This window comes from Phodopus roborovskii, unplaced genomic scaffold (assembly GCF_943737965.1).
Source record: "Phodopus roborovskii unplaced genomic scaffold, PHOROB, whole genome shotgun sequence".
NCBI lineage: Eukaryota > Metazoa > Chordata > Mammalia > Rodentia > Cricetidae > Phodopus > Phodopus roborovskii.
This window is the reverse complement of record NW_026125572.1, coordinates 179,056-205,484: the sequence shown is the minus strand read 5'-3', so window position 1 is coordinate 205,484 and position 26,429 is coordinate 179,056. Positions and strand designations below refer to the sequence as shown.

Below are 26,429 nucleotides of genomic sequence, written 5' to 3'. Positions count from 1 at the left end.
TTTTCACCAGATTGTGCTGTACTTAAATATGCCTAATATAAACTCAAGGTCAGACCCAGAGTTTGAGCTGCCTTCGAGCCCCGTATGGATGTTACTCTGCTGGTTGCAGTGGCTGCAGAGATCTGCACAATGATGTGTTGTATTTTCAGTGCATCAGTTTCAAGATCATTATCTGGTCAAATACAAAATTTATTTAAAAAGCTATGTTTCCATAGACTTTTTAAAGTCTTAAAAATTATTTTTAGAGCTTCAGGTATATAAGAAAAAAAATCAATATCCCTAAAGTTTATAACAGTTTTCTAAAACAAAATACAAATTCTGTGAAAAAAGCAGTTAAAATCTTAGTATTTAGAACTTTCCAAGTTCTAAAAATACATTAAGCCCATTTTATAGTAAAGAAGCACAGGTCAGGACATATTCCTATAATAAAAGTATAATCTCAACAATAATTTTAAACTCCTGTGATACAACTATATTTCATAAGACCCAAGGCAAGAACCTTCTTCCCCTACGAAAGAAATCACATGGAACTTACAGCTTTCCGCAGCATGTCTCCAACAACCACACCTGTAAACGCATCCCATTCCTAGTGAATGAAACACAAGAGACACAAAAATATCAGGTGCAGCCAGTTAACATTATCTTCAATGTCTTACACGGCATTGTATAATGCAGCTGCCTCAGAACACGGGCAGAGTCCTCCCAGTTCTTCAAGCAGGCCAGCGTTAGGGAGTCACGTGCCACTACAAAACATGCACGAAACCTACCAGAGCTAATTGTGTTAAGACAGACGTGTGCGTGTACACGTATGGCACACTCATCATCTAGATCTTCAATTGTGGCTCTTTCATGCTACTAATACACATGCAGTGAAGTCCACCAAGGCTAAAAACTTGCTTGTCCTGTGTAAATTAAGAAAAGTATTCCAAGAAGGAACAAGCGTGCACATAAGACCTGAAAACATGCTAGCTGTAATTTTAAAAATTATTGGACAGATAGCTTAAGTTAATCAAAGCTATTAGGACCAAATTCATAAATTCAGGAAAAAAGTGAGCAAATAAGCAACAGCGTGTGGAATTAGAAAAGGTGGAAGAAGGCAGGGAGAAATATGAATGGTCTGTGTTTTAACCACCTGACACGACGACACAGAGATAATTAAAATCTGACAAAGCAGAGTTGGAGGGCAGTAGGTTGAATTCATACAATAATGAAAAAGAAAACCAAACACAATTCTTTTTCATTTAATGTTAGCTCAAGTGAGTATCATGCGTATTAGATGTGGTTTTATGACAGACAAGAAAAAAGATGTGGGACAAAGAACACAGCATGGCCCCATGGGCTCAGGCGATAATGTGCAGCCCCATCCCACCCCACTTTATCTGCCACTCTTGATAGGTGAGCGGAGGTGACAGATGACACAGTGCATGCCCACACTACCACTCTGTCCCTTCCTCAGGTGCACTGCTTAGAACAGGAAGGGCCCAAGGCTGGCTCTTCCGGTGTCCCCGGTAAGTGGGCCTGGCTCATGGCAACCCAAGTACCCTAGGAAATTACTTAGACTCCGTTCCTTCTGTCACCTGCAATCCTGAGTATACGCAGGGAGAAAGAGCTTCCTAACAGCCCCTCACACATACCACTTAGAGAACATTAGTTCATGTTTATACATCTTACAGCCTAAGTCACCTCTAGCCTAAGAGACCCTGCCTATTAGCAGGTTTCTCTAATACCAAGTTTCCCTCCTTCGGTACTACTTACATTTTCTTGAAAAAGTTCAGGATGCATGCCCCGAACAAAATGCAAAGCAAACATCAACTGGTCAGCCTGCAAAAAAGGGACAGGGTTACATTTGCTATTTCTTAAAATTTGTCTTTAAATTTTTGGTACTACGGTTCTGTATTGTTTTTTCTCAACAGTAATAACAAGTGACTTCACGGTCTACCCACATAGTAAAAATTAAATGCTCAAATTGTCTCTTGATTAAGAGAATAAATGTAAACACACTCGTAATAAGAAAATAAGATGCCGCTATCCCTGTATTATCCCTTATGACAGACATGTATCTACACACACAAACACACACACACCTCACAGCATTATTCTATTTGTGTAGTCACTGTTTCCTTTGCATTAAGAAGGAAGCTTTCTGCCATCCTATGAGCCTCCAACTGCCCCTGGGAGCTTTATTCTAAGGCTAATAATTACCGAGCAAACGTGATCCAACACTGGCTGGAAATGTGTGGTCAGTAACAATAGGGTGCTTAGCCTTCTCCTTGCCTTGTAGTTACAGGCACCATTCTGACTTTAGGGAACAATATGGAATTACAGTATTGCAAATCCTGATGCAAGGTTGACACATGCTCTAAGCCAGGACACCACGATCTTCTTCCATCATTTTCAAGGATGGAAACGGCAGAAGAAATCACTATTTGGCATCTTTCTGGTTGTCTAGTTGCAATTATGTACAATATTTCACAAGGATGTCATAAGGAAGAATCATGATTCAAGAATGAAGCAAAACCCACAATGTGGGGATACAGAGAGAGAATGGGCACAGCACATGAACACATTATTCCCCAAAGTTCAAGAATACAGAGGAATGAATCAAACTAAGGATTTTTTTATTTTATTTATTTTTTATTTTACATGTTGATCCCAGTTCCCTCTCCCTCCCTCCCTCTTACCCTCTCTCCCCCCTCACATGCACCCTGACCACCATCCCCTCCCATTCCCCCACCCCAACAAATTAAGGATTTTTTAAAGTCTTAGTTTTTATTTAAAAAAAAATCGTCATCCACAATTTAGCAAATATTTTAAGTTCCTACTATCTCTCATGGACTTTGCTAATCAGGTCAGAAGTCATCATCTTACTTCAGTGTCAACTCATCTCAATGTTTGGGCTCCTTTCTTTTCTCTCTCTCCCTTCCTTCCTTCTTTCCCTTTCTTTCCTCCCTCCCTCCCTCCCTTCCTTTCTTTTATAATTTCTTTGAGACAGGGTTTACCTGTGTAACTCTGGCTGTCCTAGAACTCTCTTTGTAGACCAGGCTGTTCTTGAACTTACAGAGCTCCACCTGCCTCTGCCTCCCAAGTGCTGGGATTAAAGGTGTGCACGACCACTGCCTGACCTAGAACCTATTCCTATATAAATATATATATATATATATATATATATATATATATATTTAAAAACAGTATCCACCTGAATTGTATTCAAATGAGCAAATTTATTTAGAAAGGAAGGCAAGAAAAACACAGATAATATAAAAGGAAGAAAACAATCTTCTTTCTCACCCCTGTTTTTTGTACATCTGAGATCTATTAAGAGGAGTATTCCACAAAGAAGAGGTATCCTAGGGACATATGCTCCCACAGCTCCCCAGTGCTCCTCCCACAGCTCCCCAGTGCTCCTCCCACAGCTCCCCAGTGCTCCGCCCACAGCTCCCCAGTGCTCCTCCCACAGCTCCCCAGTGCTCCTCCCACAGCTCCCCAGTGCTCCTCCCACAGCTCCCCAGTGCTCCGCCCACAGCTCCCCAGTGCTCCTCCCACAGCTCCCCAGTGCTCCGCCCACAGCTCCCCAGTGCTCCTCCCACAGCTCCCCAGTGCTCCTCCCACAGCTCCTCACAGTGCTCCTCCCACAGCTCCTCACAGTGCTCCGCCCACAGCTCCTCACAGTGCTCCTCCCACAGCTCCCTAGTGCTTCACCCACAGCTCCTCACAGTGCTCCTCCCACAGCTCCCTAGTGCTCCGCCCACAGCTCCTCACAGTGCTCCTCCCACAGCTCCCCAGTGCTCGGCCCACAGCTCCCCAGTGCTCGGCCCACAGCTCCCCAGTGCTCCTCCCACACAGTGCTCCTCCCACAGCTCCCCAGTGCTCCTCCCACACAGTGCTCCTCCCACAGCTCCACAGTGCTCCTCCCACAGCTCCCCAGTGCTCCTCCCACACAGTGCTCCTCCCACAGCTCCACAGTGCTCCTCCCACAGCTCCCCAGTGCTCCTCCCACAGCTCCCACAATGCTCCTCCCAGCCTCTCCCCCCAGTGGCCCTGGACGCTGTTCCCCAGCCTCCCCTGCTGACTGCTACAAACCCGGAAGGCCTTCACGAGGATATGAAAGCACTTCTACCCCCATTAACACTACAGTATAAGTCCTGAGGAATCTACCTCGTAGTTTATGACTGAACCACTGTCTCAGCTTTCATCATTACTCAGACACTGTGGAATGCTGAAATCATACTCCATAGTGACAGAAATGAATTTTACAGAGCAGACATTTTATCTATTACAAGTATCTCAGAACTTAGGGATCACAGTGACAGTTTAGGATTTGCCAATTGCTCACAACAGACAAGGGAGCCAATAAGAGGCTCCAAGTGCACACTGAAGGGCTGAAGTCAGGGTTGTCAGCCTCTCTCCTGCTTGACCAAAAGCTACTTACCACAACCTCAAAGGACTTTTAAAGGATAGAGTGACTTCAAAGGAGCAAGTCTCCACAGAGTCCCCACAAACATTAAAGTATGTTGGTGCTAATACTGACCCTTTGCCAATTACAGTATAAAATATATGACATGGGCATTAACAGCAAAGAGCCTGAACTTTTACAAATAAGAATATACAAACTGAAGTATAAAAATACAAGCTGAAAGTAACGATAAAAGTGGAGTTGACAGGATGAATGTTTATGGTATTTTTTGTTTTAAAACATTTTTCCTTGAAAATTTCAAACATGTGTCTTGATTCCATCTACCTCCAACTCCCTCCCACCAATTCAGCCACTTTGCAACATATATCTTTCCCAACTCCATGTCCCCTGCTCTCTCTCTCTCCCCCTCTCTCTCCCCCCTCTCTCTCCCTCCTCCTCTCTCTCCCCCTCTCTCTCCCTCCTCCTCTCTCTCCTCTCTCTCTCCCTCCCTCTCTCTCCCTCCCTCTCTCTCTCCCTCCCTCTCTCTCCCCCTCTCTCTCCCTCCTCCTCTTTCTCCCCCTCTCTCTCCCTCCCTCTCTCCCTCCCTCTCTCTCTCCCTCCTCCTCTCTCTCTCCCTCTCTCTCTCCCTCTCTCTCTCCCCCTCTCTCTTTCCCTCCTCCTCTCTCTCTCCCTCTCTCTCTCTCTCTCTCTGTGTGTGTGTATGTGTGTGTGTCCCGGCCAATAAGCATGTAAAGGAAAAGGTGGTTTCAACTACCCATGGATAAAAGTACCAACTAGTTCAAGCATAAGCAAGCAAACTTCTCCACAATATTTGATAATATTCAACAACATTTACAAAGTGTGACCTTTGGAGAAGCAATTATACTTCTCACCAGAAATCTACTGAATCAAAATACTTAACGCAAATCTTCACACAAAGATGAAGGTGCTATGCACCCAGTGCAATCACTTATGACAGCGAACAATATGAACACATTCTATTGTCATGTAACAGACATGTCAAGAATGGCAGAGTCTGAACATCCAGGTTTCATAGCCAAAAACCCAAAGTGCTCCCAGCCCAAACCTTTGAGTCCTGACAGATCTGCACAGTAGGAAATTTCATAGGTGCCCTCGTGTAGGAAGTAAGTCAGAATCAAAGCACAGACACACTAAAAAATGCTGTGTAAAAAATCCTTTCAGAACATAGGTAATTTTTGAATATATAAAAACTAAAACAAATTTTGTATTCAACCTTAAGTACAAAGCCAAACTTGTCAAAATGAAACACTACGCAGCATTTTGGAAAGGGGTAAGTCAAACCCATGTGATAGTTCATACAACTATGGAAATGAGTGAAGTTCAGTATTTATGTTATGGAAAGATCTTTGAGACCAACTGCAAAGACAGGGAAGCAGAGGAGAAATGAAGGAAGGAAAAGTTCCTAACCATTTCTAGTTACTTAAATACAATGATACAAGGAGAAGACCAGAGTCTGAAGCACAAACTGCTTGAGTTTAATGGACCCAGAACTGGAGAACAAGTCTTCAATGTTTTTCCTGTTGTAGTTCCACATAGATTTTGGAATCTTCTGAAAATATCTCCAAGTTTTAACCATGCAATAACATGTTGGGCACTGGAGGAGATAACACATTATACGGGTGTGAGGGACCCCATGCTCTCTGATGGGCTATGCCCCTGTAGAGCTCATCCCTATATTTAGGGTAACAACATCTGGGGCAACAAGGCTTTGTGATATCTGCTCACAATCTGCAGTCTTCACACCTTAAAATCAAGGGCTAAGGGGTTCAGAACTTTAGTGAGCCATAAGCCCTCTGAAAGGAAAATGTACGGTTCCAGTAAAAGAGGAATCCTGTAGACATGCCCACTCCAAGAGCGGAAGGTCTGCACAGTCCGCAAAGGTGCACTGAGCATGTGCTCTGCCTCGACTAACACTGCAGTTTCAGGATTACTGAGTCCACATGACTGAGCTGTGCTCACAACGAACTCCTCAGACTTGGGTACCTGACTTTGTGGGAGCTCTTTATGCTGTGAGCTGAGCCCCAAAGCCTGAACTCGGGTCTCGTCATTAAAAGTCTCCAAGCCTTAGGACTCTCTCGATGCACACTGTTCTAGATCTTTCTCAGAGGAAGACATCTTCAGAAAGTTGCACTTCGTACCTCAAAAGCCACCAACTCTTCGCCCTGAGACTCTCGTAACGAGTAACAACTGCATTCCACAACGAAGCTATAAGGGCTCAAATGAAATGCCCCCACGGGCCGCTATGGTTGAATACTTGGTCTCCCAGTTGGAAGAACTGAACTGTTTGACTGTTTGAGGTGTGGCTTTGTTGGAGGTATGTCACTGGAGATGGGCTTTGAGGTTTCCAAAGAGAGCCCACACAATTCTCGGTTAGTTCTCTCTGCCCGTTTGTGGATCAGAAGTGAGCTCTCAGCTACTGCTCTAGTACCATGCCTGCCTGCCTGCTCCCGCCATGATAAACATGGGCTCTCACCCTCTGAAATGTTTTTTTTTTTTTTTTAAAGTTGCCTTGGTCATGTGTTTCTTTACAGAATTAGAAGGGTCACTAAGACACCAGGAGACACTAGGCAATGCCTAGAGACACTGGATTCTCCCAAATGAGAGGAAGAGGCGGGCATGTTATTAGCATCTACCGGATGCCAGGAATGGTAAACCCCTCACAGACACAGAACAGCCATACCAACAAAGCCATGTCTCCAGCTGACAAAGCTAGGCCTGAGGATGAGAGCGCTGGGCTTGTAAGGCCACGTTTCCCATGGTTCTCCCCCTTTTCAGTTGGGGCCAGGCCACCCTGAGACAGCTAGCCTAGGCCACCAATGCTGCCCTCACCTTGTTGTTGGCTCCCTACTGCACTTTGGCATGTGGTAAAAAATTCAAGTGTGTGACGAGCTGCATTCTAGAAAAAATAAATCACCACCGCCTATGCCAATACCTTTTGAGTAAGAAAGCAGCTCTAGAACTGCCCGTGTCCTATAGGACCAGGGAGTGAGGAGCGGTGTACATGTGATGGGTCCTTACCTTAAACAGGCATCGGCATATATACTCATACACCATATGCTTCAATGAGCTGATAAGACACTGGATTCTCTGTTCTGTGTTTTCAGAGTCCTGGAGATTAGAATGTGAAAATCCATTAAGAAATTTAGAAAATTTTACAGACATTTTAGAGTTGAATCACTCCTAAAAACGATTCTCCAGAATCAAAGCTGGTTCTAAAATAACGATCTGGACCCACATAGCCCAAGGAATTAATAAATTAGTGCACTATACCTGTACACTAATGCAGTATTTTATAGTGTTTCTTGAAATGTATACAATTAAAAGTTTTAATAAATGAAAATTACAATTAATTTTAAGTAGGAAATAATGAAAATAGTGAAATTCCAAATAGTACTTGTTCAATTACCACATTCCACTCTGATACAAACAGCATTAAAAACACAACCTATTTTAACATGAGGTAAGGCTATTTGAATACCTGAATTTTGTTCACCAATCCAGCCCAGAGGTGCTTTGTTTCTTATTTCATTACGATAACAGAACCAAGCATGCCAGGTGGACTAAACATTAATATTCACTTTCAAAATGATATAATAAAAATCCCACACCTCCAGTGTTTAGACTGACTCGGGAATTGTTCTACATAATAGTCACAATGCTCATATTTTACTAATTGTTATTTCCATTGGTTTATAAAAACTGGGACCAGCAAGGTGAGTGGGTATGGGAGCTTGCTGCTGAGCCTTCCAGGTAGTGGAAGGAGAGAACAACCCCTGAGTGTAATCTACACATACATATGCATGCATGCACACACACACACACACACACACACACACATACACACACACACACACACACACTCTAAATAAACAGTACTATGAACACCCTGTTCAGATGTGGATGGAATTTTAAATACCTGTCAAAACTAAAGACCATGGCTATAACATTTTAAGCATCCTGTAACTTCTTGAAATCTATTGATGAAAGACATTCATGTTTTCTGCTCTTAGGAAGTCAACGCTTCCATTGTGGTTCTGTGGTAAAGAACCTACCACTCATCAAGTCTTTTCTCCCTTAGGTACCAAACAGGGACCTGAAAAATCTACACCTGAGTCACACCCTCAAGTTCTAGCTGAGCTCCCAAACACACAAAACACATCATGCTGCCTCATAACCAAATGCCTACTCAGTGAGACACAGTTGTCAAGCCCCCCCAAAGGACAGCAAGCCTACAAAAGCAGTATACTGTTTTGTCTCCATTATCGAGAACAATGCTTTGCCTAGATTACAGTCTCAAATGACAAGGGTATAGCTCAGGTGATACGATTAGGTAGGCAATTTATTACATTTACAAACACTTGTAAATTACTGGCGTTTGAGGAATCACTTACAATTAACTTTTCTTAGAGCATAAAGTGTTCCTTTGTTATCAAATAATAATATTTATTAAGAATACTAAAGAACTAAAGAAATTGTCTCTTTTAAATGTACTTTAAAACTGCTATATGTGGTCCTTGAAATACATAATAAAAGCTTTCTCAAAAATGTATTAGTATAGGTTCAATATTTAAGGGGAGTCTTAATACATCTCTAACATACCCAACGACTTACCTGCTTGTTCTGCAGAGCTCTTTGGAAAAGTCGAAGAAATGAAGCCAAGCTGAAACGGTACATGTTATTAATCTTGGACAAGTCAGAGATGATGAAGTACATCTTGCTGGCACTCTCAGCCAAAGGCAGATAGGCATCCCGCTCCTATAAATCATTAGTGGAGACAGAAGCAGGATCATCTTATACCAGTACCTTGCTGCCACCTGGAGACCACTGCACACATACCAGCTCAGACGCTGTCCTTATACACAACAAATCAAGATGAAGAATTTCTGTAACTGAATGTAATGACATCCTTTTTCTACAAAGCTGAGTGTGAGCACTCACTCAGGGTGCTATACAGAATGGATTCTAGAGGCAGGAAGTCCAAGGCTAACACACTGGCAGATACATCTGGTGTCTAGTGAAGGCCCATTTCCTGTTCCTTCCAGAGCAGAAAGCAATCAAGTCCTCTTTGCCCTCTTTCATAAGGCACACTGACTCTCCTCCTGACCCAGGAGACCTTCCCTTTACAAAGGTGCCAACTCTTAATCCCTACCTCATCAGAGAGTAGGTGTCTACATAAGAATTTAGGAGTGAGGCGTAAGCATTCACATTATAGCAAGATATTTGACACATTTTTCTAACCCTCACTTGGTAGAACCACAAGGGGTTCATGGACTGGTCTTAGTCAAAAATCAAAAGCTTTTGGAGAAAGAAGATACTGGTTCAGATCCTCACATGACTGTGTCTCTGAACAGTGAAGAAAAATGTTTTAGAAGAAACAGTGTATAACCCATTTAGTACATTTAACTTGTCTTAAGAAAAATTCTGCTGGGCATAGTGACCTGTCCTTCTTAGCACTAGCACTCGGGAGGCTAAAGGGAAGATCACTCAAAGGCAGGACTTGTGAGGCTGTGTAGTCAGCTTGCCGTATCTGCAATGAACTACAATCCAGGAACAGAGAGCACATCTGTGAGAGATTTTCTGCCTGGGCGGAAGTAAGTGAACCCACTTGGAAAGCAGGAAGACACACACACCTTTGAAGGAGTCTTAAGGCTGGAAGACATGCACCTTTAATCCAGATCTTGAGGTGGGAAGACATACCTTTAATATGGTCCATGCCTTCTTCTGGAAGTCTATACAAGGGTGTGGAAGAAGGAAGCTTTTGCTCTTTTCCTGTCTGCCCTAGCCTTGCTATCGTATCCATTCCTTCACTGCCATTGGAGCCTACCTCTTTGGGATTGCAGCATGTACAGAAGACCAGCTGAGACACCCAGCCTTGCAGGACTGAGCAACTAACTACTAGATTGTTGACTTTCTGTCTACAACTAGCCATCGTTGGATTATATCTGTCTATACATGTTCTAGCAAATTAACACAACCACTTAACATTTATTGACATGACTTACAGGCTGTAGTCCTATAAGTCATTCCAATAAATCCCATCATACATACATACATACATACGTGTGTGTATGTGTGTGTGTGTAGCGAAAGAGACACAGACTACAGTCTAAGACTGTAAAATACAAAAGGGAGGAAGGAAGAAAGGAAGGAAGGAAGTGAGGGATGGAGGAAGGAACCAAGACAAACTGACAGACATCTAAGAATGGTGCCACAGTTCAGATGTCTAGATGTATAATCTTCCCCGAGAGTCTGCATGTTAACAGCTTACCTAAAGGCCATAGTGCTGCTGGCAGATGGTGAAGGAAATTTTAAGAGGTGGCCTGGGGGGAGGTCTCAGTTTATTGAATGGAGCCTTCAAAGAAGACTGGCTGCCAGACCCCGGTCCCCCAACCACTCCCTCACTTCTCCCAGTCTCTCTCACACATACAGACCAGAGGTAGAGAGGTTTGCCAAATCTTTCGATCATGGCAGGCTGCCTTGCCACAGCTCCCAAAGCACTGAGTAACTGACCTTAAGATGAAACACCCCCAAATGAGGGCACAAATGAACCTTTTGTCATAAGCTGATTCGTCACAGGTGTCCACTAAAGTCACAGAATGCTGAGTGACACAAATGGCAAAGAGTTCTCTCACACCCCTTTTCAAAACATTCACTTTCAACTTCATCTCATAGCACATCTCTACTATAAGTAACAAGGTGGCATATGACGTAGGAGCCACCAGGGTAGACAGAGCAGCTGACTTTATTACTGTGAGTGACATCTTAACTACCTCCCTAAAGCAGGAATCACAACCCAGGCTCTGCTACTTTTGAATGACTTCCATTTTTCACAAAACATTCCCCTGAAGACCCGACTGTTTATGTTCTACAAATATTTAAGAAAAGCTGACATAAAATCACAGCAAAGGAAATAATTACTTGATCAAGGGAAATCTGGAGTTTGTAAGATTCTTTAAGGGAGTCTTGAATAAGAGCACTGCTTGCTTTAGTCTGATTCAAAGATTCAATCAGATCCTTATTTTCCAAAATATTGCCTTGAGATGTGGCGAGTGTCTGCAGAAGAAATTAATAATAAAAGTTATTATAATATTAAGATAAGTAAATGAAGCATAGAATGATATTAACAACTAATGCAATAAATATATACTTTAAAAAATTCTGCCACTACTTAGCTTTCCTATATCAAATAACTGCATGTTTTATACTTATTAATACAATAACCAAAGGTAATACAGTTATATGTCCAGTCATGATTTCATGCTAATTTTAATGCCCTTTGAGATGCCATGTATATAATGAATAATGAAACAATGCAATAAAATTAATTTAGAGCAACTTGTCTTAATTATAAGTGCTTCAGGTATCTCTATTCTGAGAGAGAGAGAGATCCCTGTTTTCTCCTAGAGTTGTGACTCTGGAAAAGTCACAAGCATTGTGAAGATACACCTGTGTCTTACAGACACTCGTGGCTTGTACTTGATAAAGAAGGCAGTGTATGAAAGCAGCTCTGAAAGCTCATCACCTCCAACAGAGACTCCTCCAGCCTGGCTAGCTGTATTTTCTTATCTTCTTCCTGTTGTAGTAGCTTTGTTTTCTGTTCTTCTAGATCGGGTTTTTCATGCTGAATGGTTAAAGCTAAAAGCTTAAAAAAGAAAAACAATGTAAGTAATTCCAGACGTGAGCTTTAAGACAGCATAAAACTTCTAACCAGGCCTTGGAAATGGGCAAGCCCACAAGTACTGTGACATCATTCGATTCTTCCTAATTAAGTATAAGACACTTCCACATCCGTACCTGACAAGAAAAGATGATGCCGAAAGCAATCAGTGCCACGTCAAGTAAGTACAAATCACACTATTCACTAAGTCTGAAAAATGTCATTCTAAAGTTGTTTAAAATATAAAAACTATGGAACTAGTATTAGCTACTGGTAAGCATTTACTTAAATATAAGACATATTAAAATATTACATTATTGGGGCCATTGAAGGGGCTTATTGGGTGAAGGCACCTGCCACCAAGACTAATGAACGGAGTCTGATCCTCAGATCTATATGGTAAAATGACTTCGCTAGAGGTAATTCACAAACAAATATGGGGGCCTTGTGATATAAGAATATTTTGAAATAGCAGCTTTTAAATTTCAACAAAATAAAATAAAATTACACAGATGCACAAGTTAGAAAAAGAAGATGAAAACTGTTAAATGAGTGGGAAAAGTGATAGTTCTCAAGAATTAACACACACATTTCCTTCAAGAGGAAAAGCTAAGAATATACTTTTTAAAAGTAACAAATAAATAAAGTATATAAACTTTAAAAATCATTTTTAGTCTCAAACATTCATTACAAACTGTAACTAGCAGCATACAGGCAAATGAGCTCAAAGACACGTGGGCCCCAGGGGTTAACACTAGTCAACATGATTTTGAAAGAGGGTTTGCAGGGAAAAAGAAAGGAGGGAAATGATATAACACAATCTCAAAAGTTAACTGAAAAATCTTGTAAAGAAAAATCCTGGCTCAAGAATCAGAACCCACTGCCTCCATGAATACTTTAAATGACTGCAGTCTTCAGCTTTCTTAACTGGAATTTTATTTATTTACTTATTTTTATGGTTTTTCACGACAGGGTCTCTCTGTGTAGCCCTGGCTGTCTTGGAACTCTCTGTAATCAGGCTGGCCTCGAACTCACAGAGATCTGGCTGACTCTGCCTCCCCAGTGCTGGGACTGAAACCACTGCCAGGTCCTTAACTGGAATTATAAAAACTGAACTTTATCTCTACAAATTACATACCTTATAATTTTTACCAAATGTTATCAGGAGCAGAGTGTAAAGTGAATTATATTAAAGGAACACAGTATGAAGTTAGCATCGAAAGTACAACTCTAATAAGGGACCTAAATGCTTTACTTCCAAGTATATTTTCAAGACCCAAATCCAATCATAACTATCTTAACAAATTCATTCATAGCACACACGGCTCTGTAAGTATGTAGCGGCACATCCTGCCCACACACCTGCCCTCGAAGTCCACTTCTGGTGGTGGTAAAGTTCACCTCAGTCACAATGGATGCGGCATCCGGTGGGATGAAAGGGTTCGGGTTTCTTGTTGACAAGAAAAGGCGGAAATCTTCATTATAGTCAATGATTTTGTCACCTATTTGTACCACATACCGAGGTCCTATAAAAAAAAAAAAAAAAAAAACACACACACATAATTCGTTGGCTTGAATCTTCTGTATATCCTATGAATCTTCTATGTAACTTTTTAAAAACTGATTTCAAGATTTCTGCAGGAGATGTTAACAAACAGCTATATGGCAGTGAGCCTCCTTAACTTTGAAAGACAACCATGAAAACATTTTACTAAAAAGAGGTTAAACACTTTAACCATATATACACCCAACACAGGCTCTTTCCTTGGGGGATTTCCCTATTCCTGAGTCCCTCAGAATCACACAGCCTCTTGCAGTCTCTGACTCAGAGATAATAGATTTCTAAGGCAGTGTGAAAGACATCAAAATTGGGCTGCTCAACAAACTGCTAAATATTCAATTAGCTGTTACATAGGGAAAATGACATTAAAATGATCCTAGGACACAGAGGTACCAATGGGTTACCTACTTATAATGTGTATGGCTTTGATATTAACTGTATGTATCATACTCCAGTGTTTTTCCTGAAATATTTGTTTATAGATATCAAAAGTAGATACTTTTAATCATGTATCATCCCAAATTTCTAAATTATTTAGTTTAAAGGTATTTATTTATTATACTACTACTTTAGACATAAAAGTCTAAGAATATAAACATGAGTAGTTACAAAGCTTTCTGTTATCCACAGAAAGATCAAAAGAGGACAAGGAGACTGGGGAAACATACTTGCAAACTATTTTACAGACAATATCCAAAATTTATAAAGTCTTATAAATAAATAGCACAAAAGTAGATAGCCCAGTTTAAACTGGAATAGGACCTGAGTAACATTTCTCCAAAGACGAGGTTAAAATGGCCAACAGGGAATGATGACTGTGCAGCATTACTGATCATCAGGTAAATGGAAATGGGAAGCACTGCACTGCATCATTGCATCAGCTCTGAGAGCATATCACTACACAAAAGACAAGGCCAAAAAAGAGCCAGCTACTGAATGAAGATGGGTGACCCAGCACAAAAGGAAATTAAAACGAGAACTCTACAATGCCCAGGGGTCCCTCTCCTAGGTATACACCCACAAACAAAACCACCATGTGATAGTTTGTCTCTGCAATGTCTGAAAATGGCTCACACATGAAAATGTTGGTCATCAGCTGCTGGACTTTGGGGAAGTGATAGTTCAAAAGTTCTGGAGTAATCGGAGGGTTTACCTAACGGCGGGCTCTTGACATGGAAGCTATACTGGAAAGCAGGGACTAGAAGGTGAAAACTACTTAGAGGAACTCGGTCACTGTGTTCATACATGCTCTGAAGCACGTATCTTTTACTTGGGTGTTACGTAATGAAAACACCGTATGTAAACATAATGGGTTGCTATGTGGTCATGATGAAGGAGTAATGCAATTTGGCATTACATAAATGAGCCTAGAGGGCATTAAAGAAAATGAGCCAGACAAAACATGGAAATTACTGTACAAAATCTCCTATGGTGAGACGTAACTAAAGCACCCAAATTAGTAGATATGTGAGATGGGTAAGTTTGGAAAGAAAATGTAGACCATGAGGGTAATAATGAATACAAGTGTATCACATTTGGAATTCTGAAGTCATTTAGCTGTTCTTGTCATGTGAAAAAGATCAACTGTATAAAAGGACAGACATGTTAATTTGCCCTTGTACCACGTATACCTTAAACTGTCATGCTAATAAACATTCACAATAAAACTTGTGATGGGAGATGTCATTCTGTAAATATGCTTCTCTTATTGGTTAATGAATAAAGCAATATAAGCAGGACTAAGAAACCAGGAGGATTTGAAAGATGTGGTAGGAGATTCAAAACGTAGGACCAAAAGAGAAGAAAAGAGGTCTGGGCCTTCTCTCTGGTAAGATGAGACTACATGGAAATACTTAGATTAATAGAAATGGGCTAATATATAAGTAGCCTATAAGAAAGACTACTAACAGGCCAGTGGCTTTATATCTAATACAACATCCTTGTGTGTTATTTGGGGCTGGCGCAGCCGTGGGACCAGGCTGGCAGGAAAACATCTCGTAACAAACTAGCTTTAAAAACGTACATAATTTAAAAAGAACAGAGAAGTAGAAGCCATATAGACAGTAGTGTAATAGTTGGCCTTCACTGTCAACTCAATTGAGAGACATCCTAGAAAAAAAAAAAAAATAAAGCAAACTTAGGTGACCTATGAGAATATTTCCAGAGGAGACAGATCAGGAGGACATCAATGGGATCAATGCTTTAGTTTAGTCTAATGGTGGTGAATCAAACTGTGTGCATGGTGACCGTGCGGTGGGAAAACTAGAAAGTGGCATCATTGTAGAGGAACAGGGTCATGTGACTGTGGAATGTATCTGGTCCTAGTTACCTCCTGCTTCCTCACCTCCATCACTGTTACTACTCTGCTCAATCACCCCCTTCCAGGGTACACTGTGTCACGATAAACCCAGGGACAATGCTGCCATCCAAGGCAGACTCAAGCCTCAGAAACCATGAGTCAAAATAAATCTTGCATTTTTAAGTTGATTTTTACAGATGTGTGTCATAGCAATGGGAACACTGACTTAAAGCAACCAGTCCATAAAACTATAGCACAGCACTGTAGCATCAGACGGTCAAACTTGACAGACTTCTGGATGTATAGAACATTTTATAATGACAAAGATTCAAAATCCTTAAACAGAAATGAAAGGACCAAATTTAAAAGAGACAAGGTTAAAATTGTCTTTCAAATATTTTACTGAGCAAAGTAAATCTAAAATGATAAAGAATAACATCGCATATTCTTTATCCAATATGACATAATTGATCTTCAAAGAAAATTAAACTAATAAAGAGCAAAATTTGCACAAATTTCAAGGATAAATGGAACGCTTATGAAAATTAACCTGATGTCATGCATACAGGGTTATTTGGCAAGGCAAAACTGAAAAATGCTTCCTGAGGGAAAGATGATTCAGTCTAAATCCAGAATGACGAGCAGAGAGTTCCGGTAACTTCAGGAAAATGTGAGATTCAAAGCACCTACAACGCGGGAAGTCCTCTGCATAAAGTACAGGCAACTAAACAACTGGACATCCCAGGGCTGACTCACTGTTTGCCGAGAAAAGTCACCTGTGCATCTCATACAGTGTCAGGTCAGGCAAGGGCCTCATGAGCATTTCCTAAAAGTTGTCCACAGCATCTGTGAAGAGGCTCAGACATCTTCAGAATGGCCTGCTGGCCAAAGTAGTCTATGAGCAGCATCTGGGACCAAGGGCTTCAAGAAAATTCTCACGGTTCTCAGAACTAGTAAGAGTGACTGGGTGTGCTCAAACTGTTTGTGCATGTCGTGGGTGCTAAATGCCTGCTTCCTTTTTCACTTTGAGCAGGAAGAGCATGCTTACATCGCTACCCTGAGTGAAAATTCCAGTGTCTCTAATGAGCGTCCCGAAGGACAGCGATTACTGTCAAAACCCGCAAGGACAACAGACGGTCACAGTGTGTGCTCTGCCCCACAAACACCAGCAGGTCTTATGTGGCTCTAACAGAAGAGGACACTTGCGAGCCTGTGCTTGGTGTTAAAAACTGGTACTCAAGTAGCTCAAAAACACTTACCTTGAGCAACCAGATCTCGTCTCAACAGTGGATAAAGAACAGGCTCCACCCCATCCATCTCTTGTATAATAAGTGTTTTCCCAAAACGCACTGCCAACTCAAGAGCTGTGATAAAGTTGCTGTCCTGTGTTAATTAAAAAAAAACAAAAATGAAAACAAAAACACACATACAGGTTCCTTATTTCAGTGCTTACAAAGGCCTTATAAACAATGAGTGAAGACACTAACAGAAACAGTTTCAAGTTTTTAAGCCTATTATCTATAGCATCAATCAAAATTATTCATGGTTGTTTTCCAGTTACAAAATATTTAGTAATAAATCATTTTAGATGAATAAATTACCTTGAAATCATTACCTTAAATTTGTAATTTAAGCAGACACATAAGAAAAATAATGCTTTAAGAATTATTGTGACAAAAAAACCAAATGGCACAAGCTCTTCCTTCCTTCCCCATGAAATCCTAAGTGTCTAGTATAGTACTGTGAATTATAAAAATAATTTCTAGATTTCTAGAGCATTCATCCTGGAAGCAACTGTATACCAACTAAAGAGCAAGTCCTCAAGTCTGCCATAATATAAAAGCTTCCCGTCGAGTTTCTACTACACTTACAAGTTGCTACAAAAGTAAAATTGTACCCTCTATCTGCAATAAATGGCCACCTAGTCAAAGGAACCACTTCACTGTGCTCCAAGTTTAAAAAAAACAATGATACTTATATTAGTTTGGAGGTATTAAAATAACTGGCCATAATTTGGAATGTTCTGTCTGCATATATGCCTGCATGCCAGAAGAGGGCGCCAGATCTCATTACAGGTGGTTGTGAGCAATCATATGGTTGCTGGGTATTGAACTGACTGTGCTCTTCCAGACCGCTGCTGAGCCATCTCTCCAGCCCATATTACTGTATTTAATTTACTAATATTAGTGATTGTTTTCCTTATCCTGGGGGTATTTTGGCATGATTTTCTTTAGCAAAAATATTTTATAGGACTTTTCATGAGGTAACATACGTAATGGTGTTTGATTTTTTTAATTCATGGAGTTATTTTTTCTTTAAGTGTTTTTCTTTAAGTATAGAATTAATAATAAAACCATCTAGATTAACAAAAAGAAGAATTCCTGTAAATTTGTCTTTATAAAAAAAGATTGAGCCAGGTGTTGGTGGTGCACACCTTTAATCCCAGCACTTGGGCAGAGGCAGGCTGATCTCTGTGAGTTTGAGACCAGCCTGCTCTACAGAGCTAGTTCCAGGACAGCCTCCAAAGCTAGAGAAACCTTGTCTTGAAAAACAAAACAAAAAAAAGAATATTGTAAAAGGAATATTAGATAAAATTTTATAATCAATCAAGAATTTTAAGCTTTTTGTCTAGCAAAAGTAGATTTAAACATTATTCCAGGACTCCAAGTGGAGAAAAATGAAAATAATATTTCATATGTGAAAGCAGAGTAGAATGATAAAATGCCCACTATTCAGTCAACAGCAGACCATATGCACAACAGTCGGTGATACCACGAGTATCACAGCGTATCAGCACAGTTCACAAACTACGGTGGCTCTGGGGTAAGCCAGTCGAGGTGACTGGAGCTGCCTGTAAGTACAGCACACTGATGGTCCGCAGTCCTAATGCTTGAGTATACACCTGACTTACAGATTCACAATGCTGTGTTCTAGCAATATTTAAACAACGTATTCCTTCTACTTACATAAAAACAAAGCTAACTGCAAACTGGGCATGCCCGGAACTGTCCTGGACTGTCACACCCAGACACGTACCACCTCACCCATGCATGCTGCTGGCTGCCACTGTACACACCCTGCCGGTATATATTTATTTATTTCATCATTTATGTTTATTCTCTACCCATCCCTTGTTTAGGTGAGTTAAATAATGCCATGCACTGCTACTATCCTGGTATAGGGCTCAGTACAATACCCTGCTGCACAGGCCTATGGCCTGGAAGCCAGAGCTTGTGCTAGCAGCCAGGTATATGGTAGGCTACATTGTCAGATGCAGGGATGCATTCAATGTTCATGCTGGAGAACTACCCAAGAATTCATTTCTCAAGACATATTCTAACTGGTACATAACAAATGGCTATGTTATATATTACCGAATTTCAGTTATTACTACCACATACAACTGAGACAGACACCTCTATAAGAATAAGAAAAGTAAAGTTTAGAAGTAGTTTTTCAAATACCCCCCGAATAGCTATAAAAGCGAATCAAATGTTGATCCTTAGAAAGCTGATGAAGACAACAATAATTTCCTTAGTAAAGCAAATTGGGGGGGCGGGGTCACCGACAGACAAAGCACAGCAGCCACAGCTTCCTGGACAAGCCTCATCTCTTAGGGCATGTGAAAACTGCTGGTCAGGACAGGACACAAGACACATAAAATCAGGAGGCCTTTTCCTCTGCACACTGAGCAATTCTGTAACACCCTGACACCCTGCATTTGTCATTAGTCACGGCACATGTAGAGGTCTGTGTCTTCAATCTCCTCTAACGAGGAGGAGAAGCTAAGCCTACTCACTGTTAAAACTCCCAGGGCTCAGACGGGTCGCTAGCACAAAAAACAGTGTGTTTTCCCCGGTGCTAGAGTTGACAGGCTTGCAACCAGGAGGACCACCCTTCTTCCTCCCGATCTCCGTGAGGATCACTGCGGGTAGCTCACCCTGCCTGTGTTTTCTCACTTTACACCCCGAGCTGCACGCGCTGTTGCTCTGCCTGCCGTCAGGACCTAAATTATAAGCAGTGCATACCTGCTGGTTAATAACTTCCAAACGTGAGTCTTTCAGATGTGTCTTTAGCCACTCTGTTGCCTGGGAAGATGGGTCTATCAGAAACGGGCACACACGGCTCTAGTGGGGGAAAAGAATCTTTTAAGTAATGGTGAATTTTTATGTAAACAGAAATGCATTCCTAAAAATTGTAAAATGAGCCTTTCTGTGTCTTTGTGGAAGGCGACTCTAATCAAGACAAAGGTGGAAAAGATGGTATGGCTTGTATCTCTGCCAACAGCCACTTAGATAGATTAATACGAATAAGCAGTACATAATTCAATCAAGCTGCAATTAAGTGAGCATCCTCTGCAAATTTCCTTCAAGGGAAACTCAACAGGCTTCCCATCAGTGTCTAAAGAACTAGGAACTCCTTTAGGCAAAGTTACACTGGTAAGCTCTAAAGCACTGAGCAGATGAAAACATAAAATATAGATTACCTACACAATATTTTTATTTGTCTACTTATTTATTTTTATTTTATGTGCATTAACGTTTTGCCTCATGGATGTCTGAGTGAGAGTGTCAGGTCTCCCGGAACTGAAGTTACAGACAGCTGTGAGCCACCATGTGTGGGTGCTGGGAATTGAACCCAGGTCCTCTGGAACAGCGGTCGGTGATTAACCACTGAGCCATCTCAGTTTTTCTTATTTTCTCACTTGAAGAACACAACTGATATAGTGACAGGAGAGCACACAGGGCAGTGAGAACACACACTGAGAACTAGGCTGGGTTCACCATGAACATATCTGTAACTTCCGTGTAGACTGGGTTCACCATGAACATATCTGTAACTTCCGTGTAGACTGGGTTCACCATGAACATAGCTGTAACTTCCGTGGCATCCCCAGCACTGTTCAGGATGTGGGGACAATAAATATATGCTGGAGTTTCCAACAGCTGCACTGTGGGTCTCAGCACTCCACAGACAAGGAATGCCCTCCGCCACACTCCTCCCACAACCCACTGGATGACCATCCCCAGGCATCTGCGTCAGGAAACCTCTCTATGAGATGCCTAGCAAATGGCCTCTTCAGTGTTACTATGGGTTTAGATCTGGCTTTATGCTAACATCCTGTAGTAAACGTTTCACAGTTCTGGTAGATTCTGTCACACTCGCAACAGCACCACTTTTAAAACTGAAAGAGTTCTTACCCATGATTTCAAACCAATGATCTGATGCAGTCAGGAAAAAAAAAAAAAAAAAAAAGAGGGGATATTTTTAAGCATCTCATTTTAGTAAAAGTAAATGTAACAAATCTAAACAAACCTAAAAGTTGATTTCCTTCTTATATATACATTTTCATAGAACTTTAGACAAATTCTTTAAGACACATTTTATCTCTGTGTTCCATGATAAAATGCAGCTAAAATGACACTTGACACACTGTAGCGGATTAAGAATGATGAGCTTCCATTTCTTCATTCATTCACCTACCATGCTAGGTTAACGACCACAGGAATACAGGACAAGGAGTCCAGAAATGACGGCGATGTGGTTCCTTACCTCCAGTGACTTCATAGCCAGTTAAGAAGCAAAAAATGAAAACTGCATCATCAGAAAGTACGTAAGATACACGGGAAACAACATGGAGTTGCAGTAGGAAAAGCAAGACAAATCAAGTCAAGAAATACTATCGAAGTAAAGGAGCTACTCTCATGATGCAAAAGAGGCTACAGAGCTTGGAGCTTTGGGACAACTCCAGCAGACTGGCAGAGCTAAAGTTGGAAAACGTGGGCAAAGATTATGCATTTAACATGGCAGATACAAGAGTTAGTAAGGACTGCCTGATCAAGAAGACCTTTCCATGCCGCGTCTCATAGGCCATGTAATGGAGATTTTAAAATTCAGGCAATGGTCAGTCATTGACATACATGAATATTAACATTTTACGAACAGTACTCCAAGACTAGGAAGCAAGCAACACAAAGGGGCAGATGCTGGCTGGCACAGTACATTTCTTTAGGTACAAAATGAAGCCACAGAAGCAAATTTAAGTTCTAGAGATATCTAAAACACTATTTAGTAAGACTGGAGAATAATTAAACGAACAATTAAGGAGACAGTAACAAGAAGTCCCAGGTCTATACCTGGCATCACTGGGCTAAGCTCTTGCTATCTCTTAAAGACAAGAAATGGGTCATGAGTGTGGAGATACTCCTGGGGTATCTGATAGGGTCATAGTCAGAGACGGGTCACCTGTCCCTGCACAGTAAAGCTAAACAAGTGGCTCATCTGGATCCTTTCAGAAGATTAACAGGCTGTAGAGCGGGTAGCCGAGGGAAGGACAGATTTTGAAGCTGGAAACAAACTGAAATAGGTCAATGTGAAGTCAGTAAAAGCCAATGTTACTGAAAGGTTGAGACAAGCTAAATGTGACCAAATCTATCTACACCTTAAGACAGGGGACCAAGCATGTTGACATAGGCCTATACATAATACTAGGATTGTCAAGTGCAGTCAGAAAGATCAGCTGCATACTAAATTCAAGGCCAGCCTTGGTAAAATAGATTTGAGGAATCAATCCTTAGAGAATCCATTTTACAAACCTCACCTAGTATGTTCATAGATATTACTAAACATGTGTTCCCCAACCACTGCCACATATTTCAGAACTAACATATAATGGACTTAGATTATAATGTTGACCATAATGACAAGTTCATCCTAATCTATTTTCCAAGTGATTTGAGGATTGGGGTGATAGAGTATTAAGGAGTGTGCCTAGATATCCAAAAGAAATTGTCAATATTAAATGAAATTTAAATATATGCTTATTAATAAAATTAAGCTCAAAAGCAAGTTCGCATATTGATTATGAAACCCAATTCTGAAGACAAAGTTGTCTTTTCAGTTATTAGGACATATACACATATTTTCTCATAAACATGTTTGCTAAAGGCTTACCAGCTCATTCTTAGGAAATAATACGTTAACCATCATAGCTCTTGGGGGCAACTGCTTATGTTTTGTTTTGCTTTGGGTTTTTGAGATACCATTTCACTATGTATATGTAACCCTATGATGACTTTGGACTCCTCAAAATCCTCCTGCTTTAATCTTTCAGGCTAGGACAGCATAAGTGTGTTAATCTTTCAGGCTAGGACAGCATAAGTGTGCCACTATGCCAGACTTACTAACATTTGCAAATTATCACTTATTTGATAACGGAAATGAGAAGAATATGAGTCCAAAACCTTGAAGGGGGACCATAACTATGACACGCATGACAGAAATGTACAGGGTGTAACACGACAGAACACGATGCAGGGCAACACCTGACACAGCATCTTAGCTACAAAAGCAACTGGAGCTCCAGATGTTCATGTCAGAACAAGAGAAGACAACAAACTGTTCAAAATCAAATAAAAAACAGTGAAATTATATTAAATTAAAACCATTCAATTTGTAGTCAGTAACCCTCTTCCAGGCAACACACCTGGACTGAAGTATGGACAGCAATTAATAGATCTAATAAAACAAAACCAATTAGAGGAATAAAAAGGATCCAAACAAAGAATCATATAAAATACTTCATGCTACCTAAAGAGGAACACACACACACACACACACACACACACACACACTGGGCGGGGGTAAGATACTAAAGTGGAGAAAAGAAAAAGATTTATGTTCAGGATAAAAGGTTACATAAAGGAGAGAGAATACTGGTGTTGAAAAGTATAACCGAAAATGAATTCCCATCACCCAGGAGGAAAGTTAGTATGCACTTTGTATGGGCCAGCAAGGGCAGCTCAAGTGAAGGCACTGGTCCCCAAGCCCGATCACACAAAAGAAGGGGAGACAACTCCTGCACAAAGTCTTCTAACCTCCAAGTATGTAAACACACACACACACACACATGCACACACGCACACACACACACACACACACACACACACACTCGATAAACAAATGCAAAAACTGTGAAAGGTACATCAAGTTAATGACAAAACCAAACTTCATTTGAAGTTTACGATGTGTTCATCAAGTCATAAAACAAAGCAAAAAGGCATGGATGTGAGAAGGCAGCAGTCGGGGGTCATGGGGATGACAAGTGAGAGACGGAGGCTGAGGAGATGGAGGAAACGCATGCACTAAGTACACATATGAAACTGTCGCTGGACAATGGAATGAAGTTTTAGTCTATGATGTTTGTAAACATGGCTTGGAGGAAGGTTTCATATTCACTGCCAAGAAGGCATTTTCAACTGTAAGAACACATAATACATGAAACAATTTTCTAAAATGTACAGACATTCATTTAACGTGTAACCCAAAACTTATTTTTCTCACTATAGAGTTTTGTGTGGTAAATTGAACTGAACTACAAAATTTATGGAAGAAAGAGCATGAGGTAATTCAGGGTTCACCATAATATAACTATTACTACTAGAAAGTTCAACTTTGAGTATTTTGTCATCATAAAAGGCCATCTTAGCTTATACTAAGTTGAAAATAAATTACACTGAGCAGTTGATAATCAAGTGTAGTTACCAATATATTTGCCATTTTATTGAACTAAGAGAGGTACAGCCATAAGAACTAAAACATGCTCATACTGCAATGGAGCCAGCTTTCAGCATGGTGTCTCTGAGACAATCTTACTGGTTACCTGTAAGATCACAAGGGCATTCTCTATGGAGAGGTCATCAGAGGGAAGGCCTTCACTTTTCCAGATCAGCTGCTCACTTTCAGTGCAGAGAAATCTCCTTAGATCAAATTCTGAAAAGCCAAAGACATCAACCAGTTACTGTAGCAACCAGCACCTGACAGACAGACTGGTACCACAGCAACCAGCACCTGACAGATAGATTGGTACCATAGCAACCAGCATCCGACAGACAGACTGGTACCACAGCAATCAGCATCTGACAGACAGACTGGTACCACAGCAGCCAGCACCCGACAGACAGACTGGCATCACAGCACAGAACCTGACAGGCAGACTGAGTACTATGGCAACCAGCATCTGACAGAAAGACTGGTACCATAGCAACCAGCACCAGACAGACAGACTGGCACTATAGTGACTGTAGCGACCAATACCTGTCAGACAGTCCAGCACAGAAGGCCTCATGCCCATTCCTGTGCATTAAAAACATAAACCCAAAAAAAGCTTTGTAAAAAGTGAAAATAGCAGAATTCACGAATTACTTCTAAGTGAATGTTTCACAGCCACAAAAGGTTAGAGCCTTTCATTTTGACATGTGAAATTAATGTTAATTTTGGCATGTGAAATTAGTGTTAATTTTTCTACATTTGTGAAAATTAAAAATAATTCAGATGATAGTCTGTTTCTTATATGATGCGTAGGAGTAGAAAACTTAAAATAATGAAACTATTTACAAAAATAAAAAAAGCTGTAAGATTTAGCAAATCTGAAGTAGTCATACTATCCCTGGTGAGAGAGAGAGAGAGAGAGAGAGAGAGAGAGAGAGAGAGAGAGAGAGAGAAACATTTAAGAGAAGTAGAAGGAACAGAGGTAGATGAACTGTTATTGGCATACTGAATTTTCAAGTCCATAATAATGTAATACAAACTCTCTAGACCAGCTGCCCTGGTCCATTCTTCCAGACAGTTCTTCCTGAGGCCTTCTGGAGCCGCAGAGAGGTAGGTTATGAACGCAGCCGCCAGCTGAGCTCTTTTGGGGAGAGTAGCTAACCCCTCTGATATCTCAGCTACCTGGAAGAAGAGAGCACATGAGAGGCCCTCCCTCACTAGACAGGAGGGTCCCCTCCCTCACTAGACAGGAGGGTCCCCTCCCTCACTAGACAGGAGAGCCCCCTCCCTCACTAGACAGGAGGGCCCCCTCCCTCACTAGACAGGAGGGCCCCCTCCCTCACTAGACAGGAGGGCCCCCTCCCTCACTAGACAGGAGAGCCCCCTCCCTCACTAGACAGGAGGGCCCCCTCCCTCACTAGACAGGAGGGCTCCCCTCCCTCACTAGACAGGAGGGCTTCCCTCACTAGACAGGAGGGCTCCCCTCACTAGACAGGAGGGCTCCCCTCACTAGACAGGAGAGCTCCCCTCACTAGACAGGAGGGCTCCCCTCCCTCACTAGACAGGAGGGCTCCCCAGTTAGCGAAATAACCAACATTCGCTTAAATAGTAACTAACACCTGAACAACTTTATCACCAGAATTTCAAAAGACCAGTAAGAACTCTAAGTTTATAAGTTTGAGCCACAAGCTATTTCTATATAAACATGTTTTTACCCGCATGCCCCCCACAATTACATTTAAAAAATTAAACAGAAAGCTACCATTAGTGAAACCATGGAACCTACCAATAAGAAATAATTACTGAAGAGTGTTGAATATTAACCTTATTGTTGTAGTAGAGTTCCCTCAGCTCATTGCCCTCCCTGCCCTTCTCATCAACAACATGGGCAAGTCAAAGAGGTTAGGTTATTTTCCTAAAGTATATT

The 26,429-nt window shown here is 41.2% G+C and overlaps 1 protein-coding gene across 1 annotated transcript in view; it reads right to left on the bottom strand.

The window, feature by feature from the left end:
• The window catches only part of Dync2h1 (dynein cytoplasmic 2 heavy chain 1), a 185,863-nt gene that overhangs the window by 61,393 nt on the left and 98,041 nt on the right, over positions 1–26,429 (bottom strand). Inside the window, exons 62-73 of the mRNA XM_051177788.1 lie at positions 25,543–25,684; positions 24,615–24,724; positions 21,154–21,174; positions 19,981–20,079; positions 17,212–17,335; positions 13,455–13,618; positions 11,958–12,077; positions 11,354–11,488; positions 9,047–9,190; positions 7,454–7,543; positions 1,756–1,821; positions 536–586 (exon numbers count right to left, since the gene is read on the bottom strand). Coding sequence (XP_051033745.1) covers positions 536–586; positions 1,756–1,821; positions 7,454–7,543; positions 9,047–9,190; positions 11,354–11,488; positions 11,958–12,077; positions 13,455–13,618; positions 17,212–17,335; positions 19,981–20,079; positions 21,154–21,174; positions 24,615–24,724; positions 25,543–25,684 — 1,266 coding nt within the window. The remainder of the gene's footprint in view (positions 1–535; positions 587–1,755; positions 1,822–7,453; positions 7,544–9,046; positions 9,191–11,353; positions 11,489–11,957; positions 12,078–13,454; positions 13,619–17,211; positions 17,336–19,980; positions 20,080–21,153; positions 21,175–24,614; positions 24,725–25,542; positions 25,685–26,429) is intronic.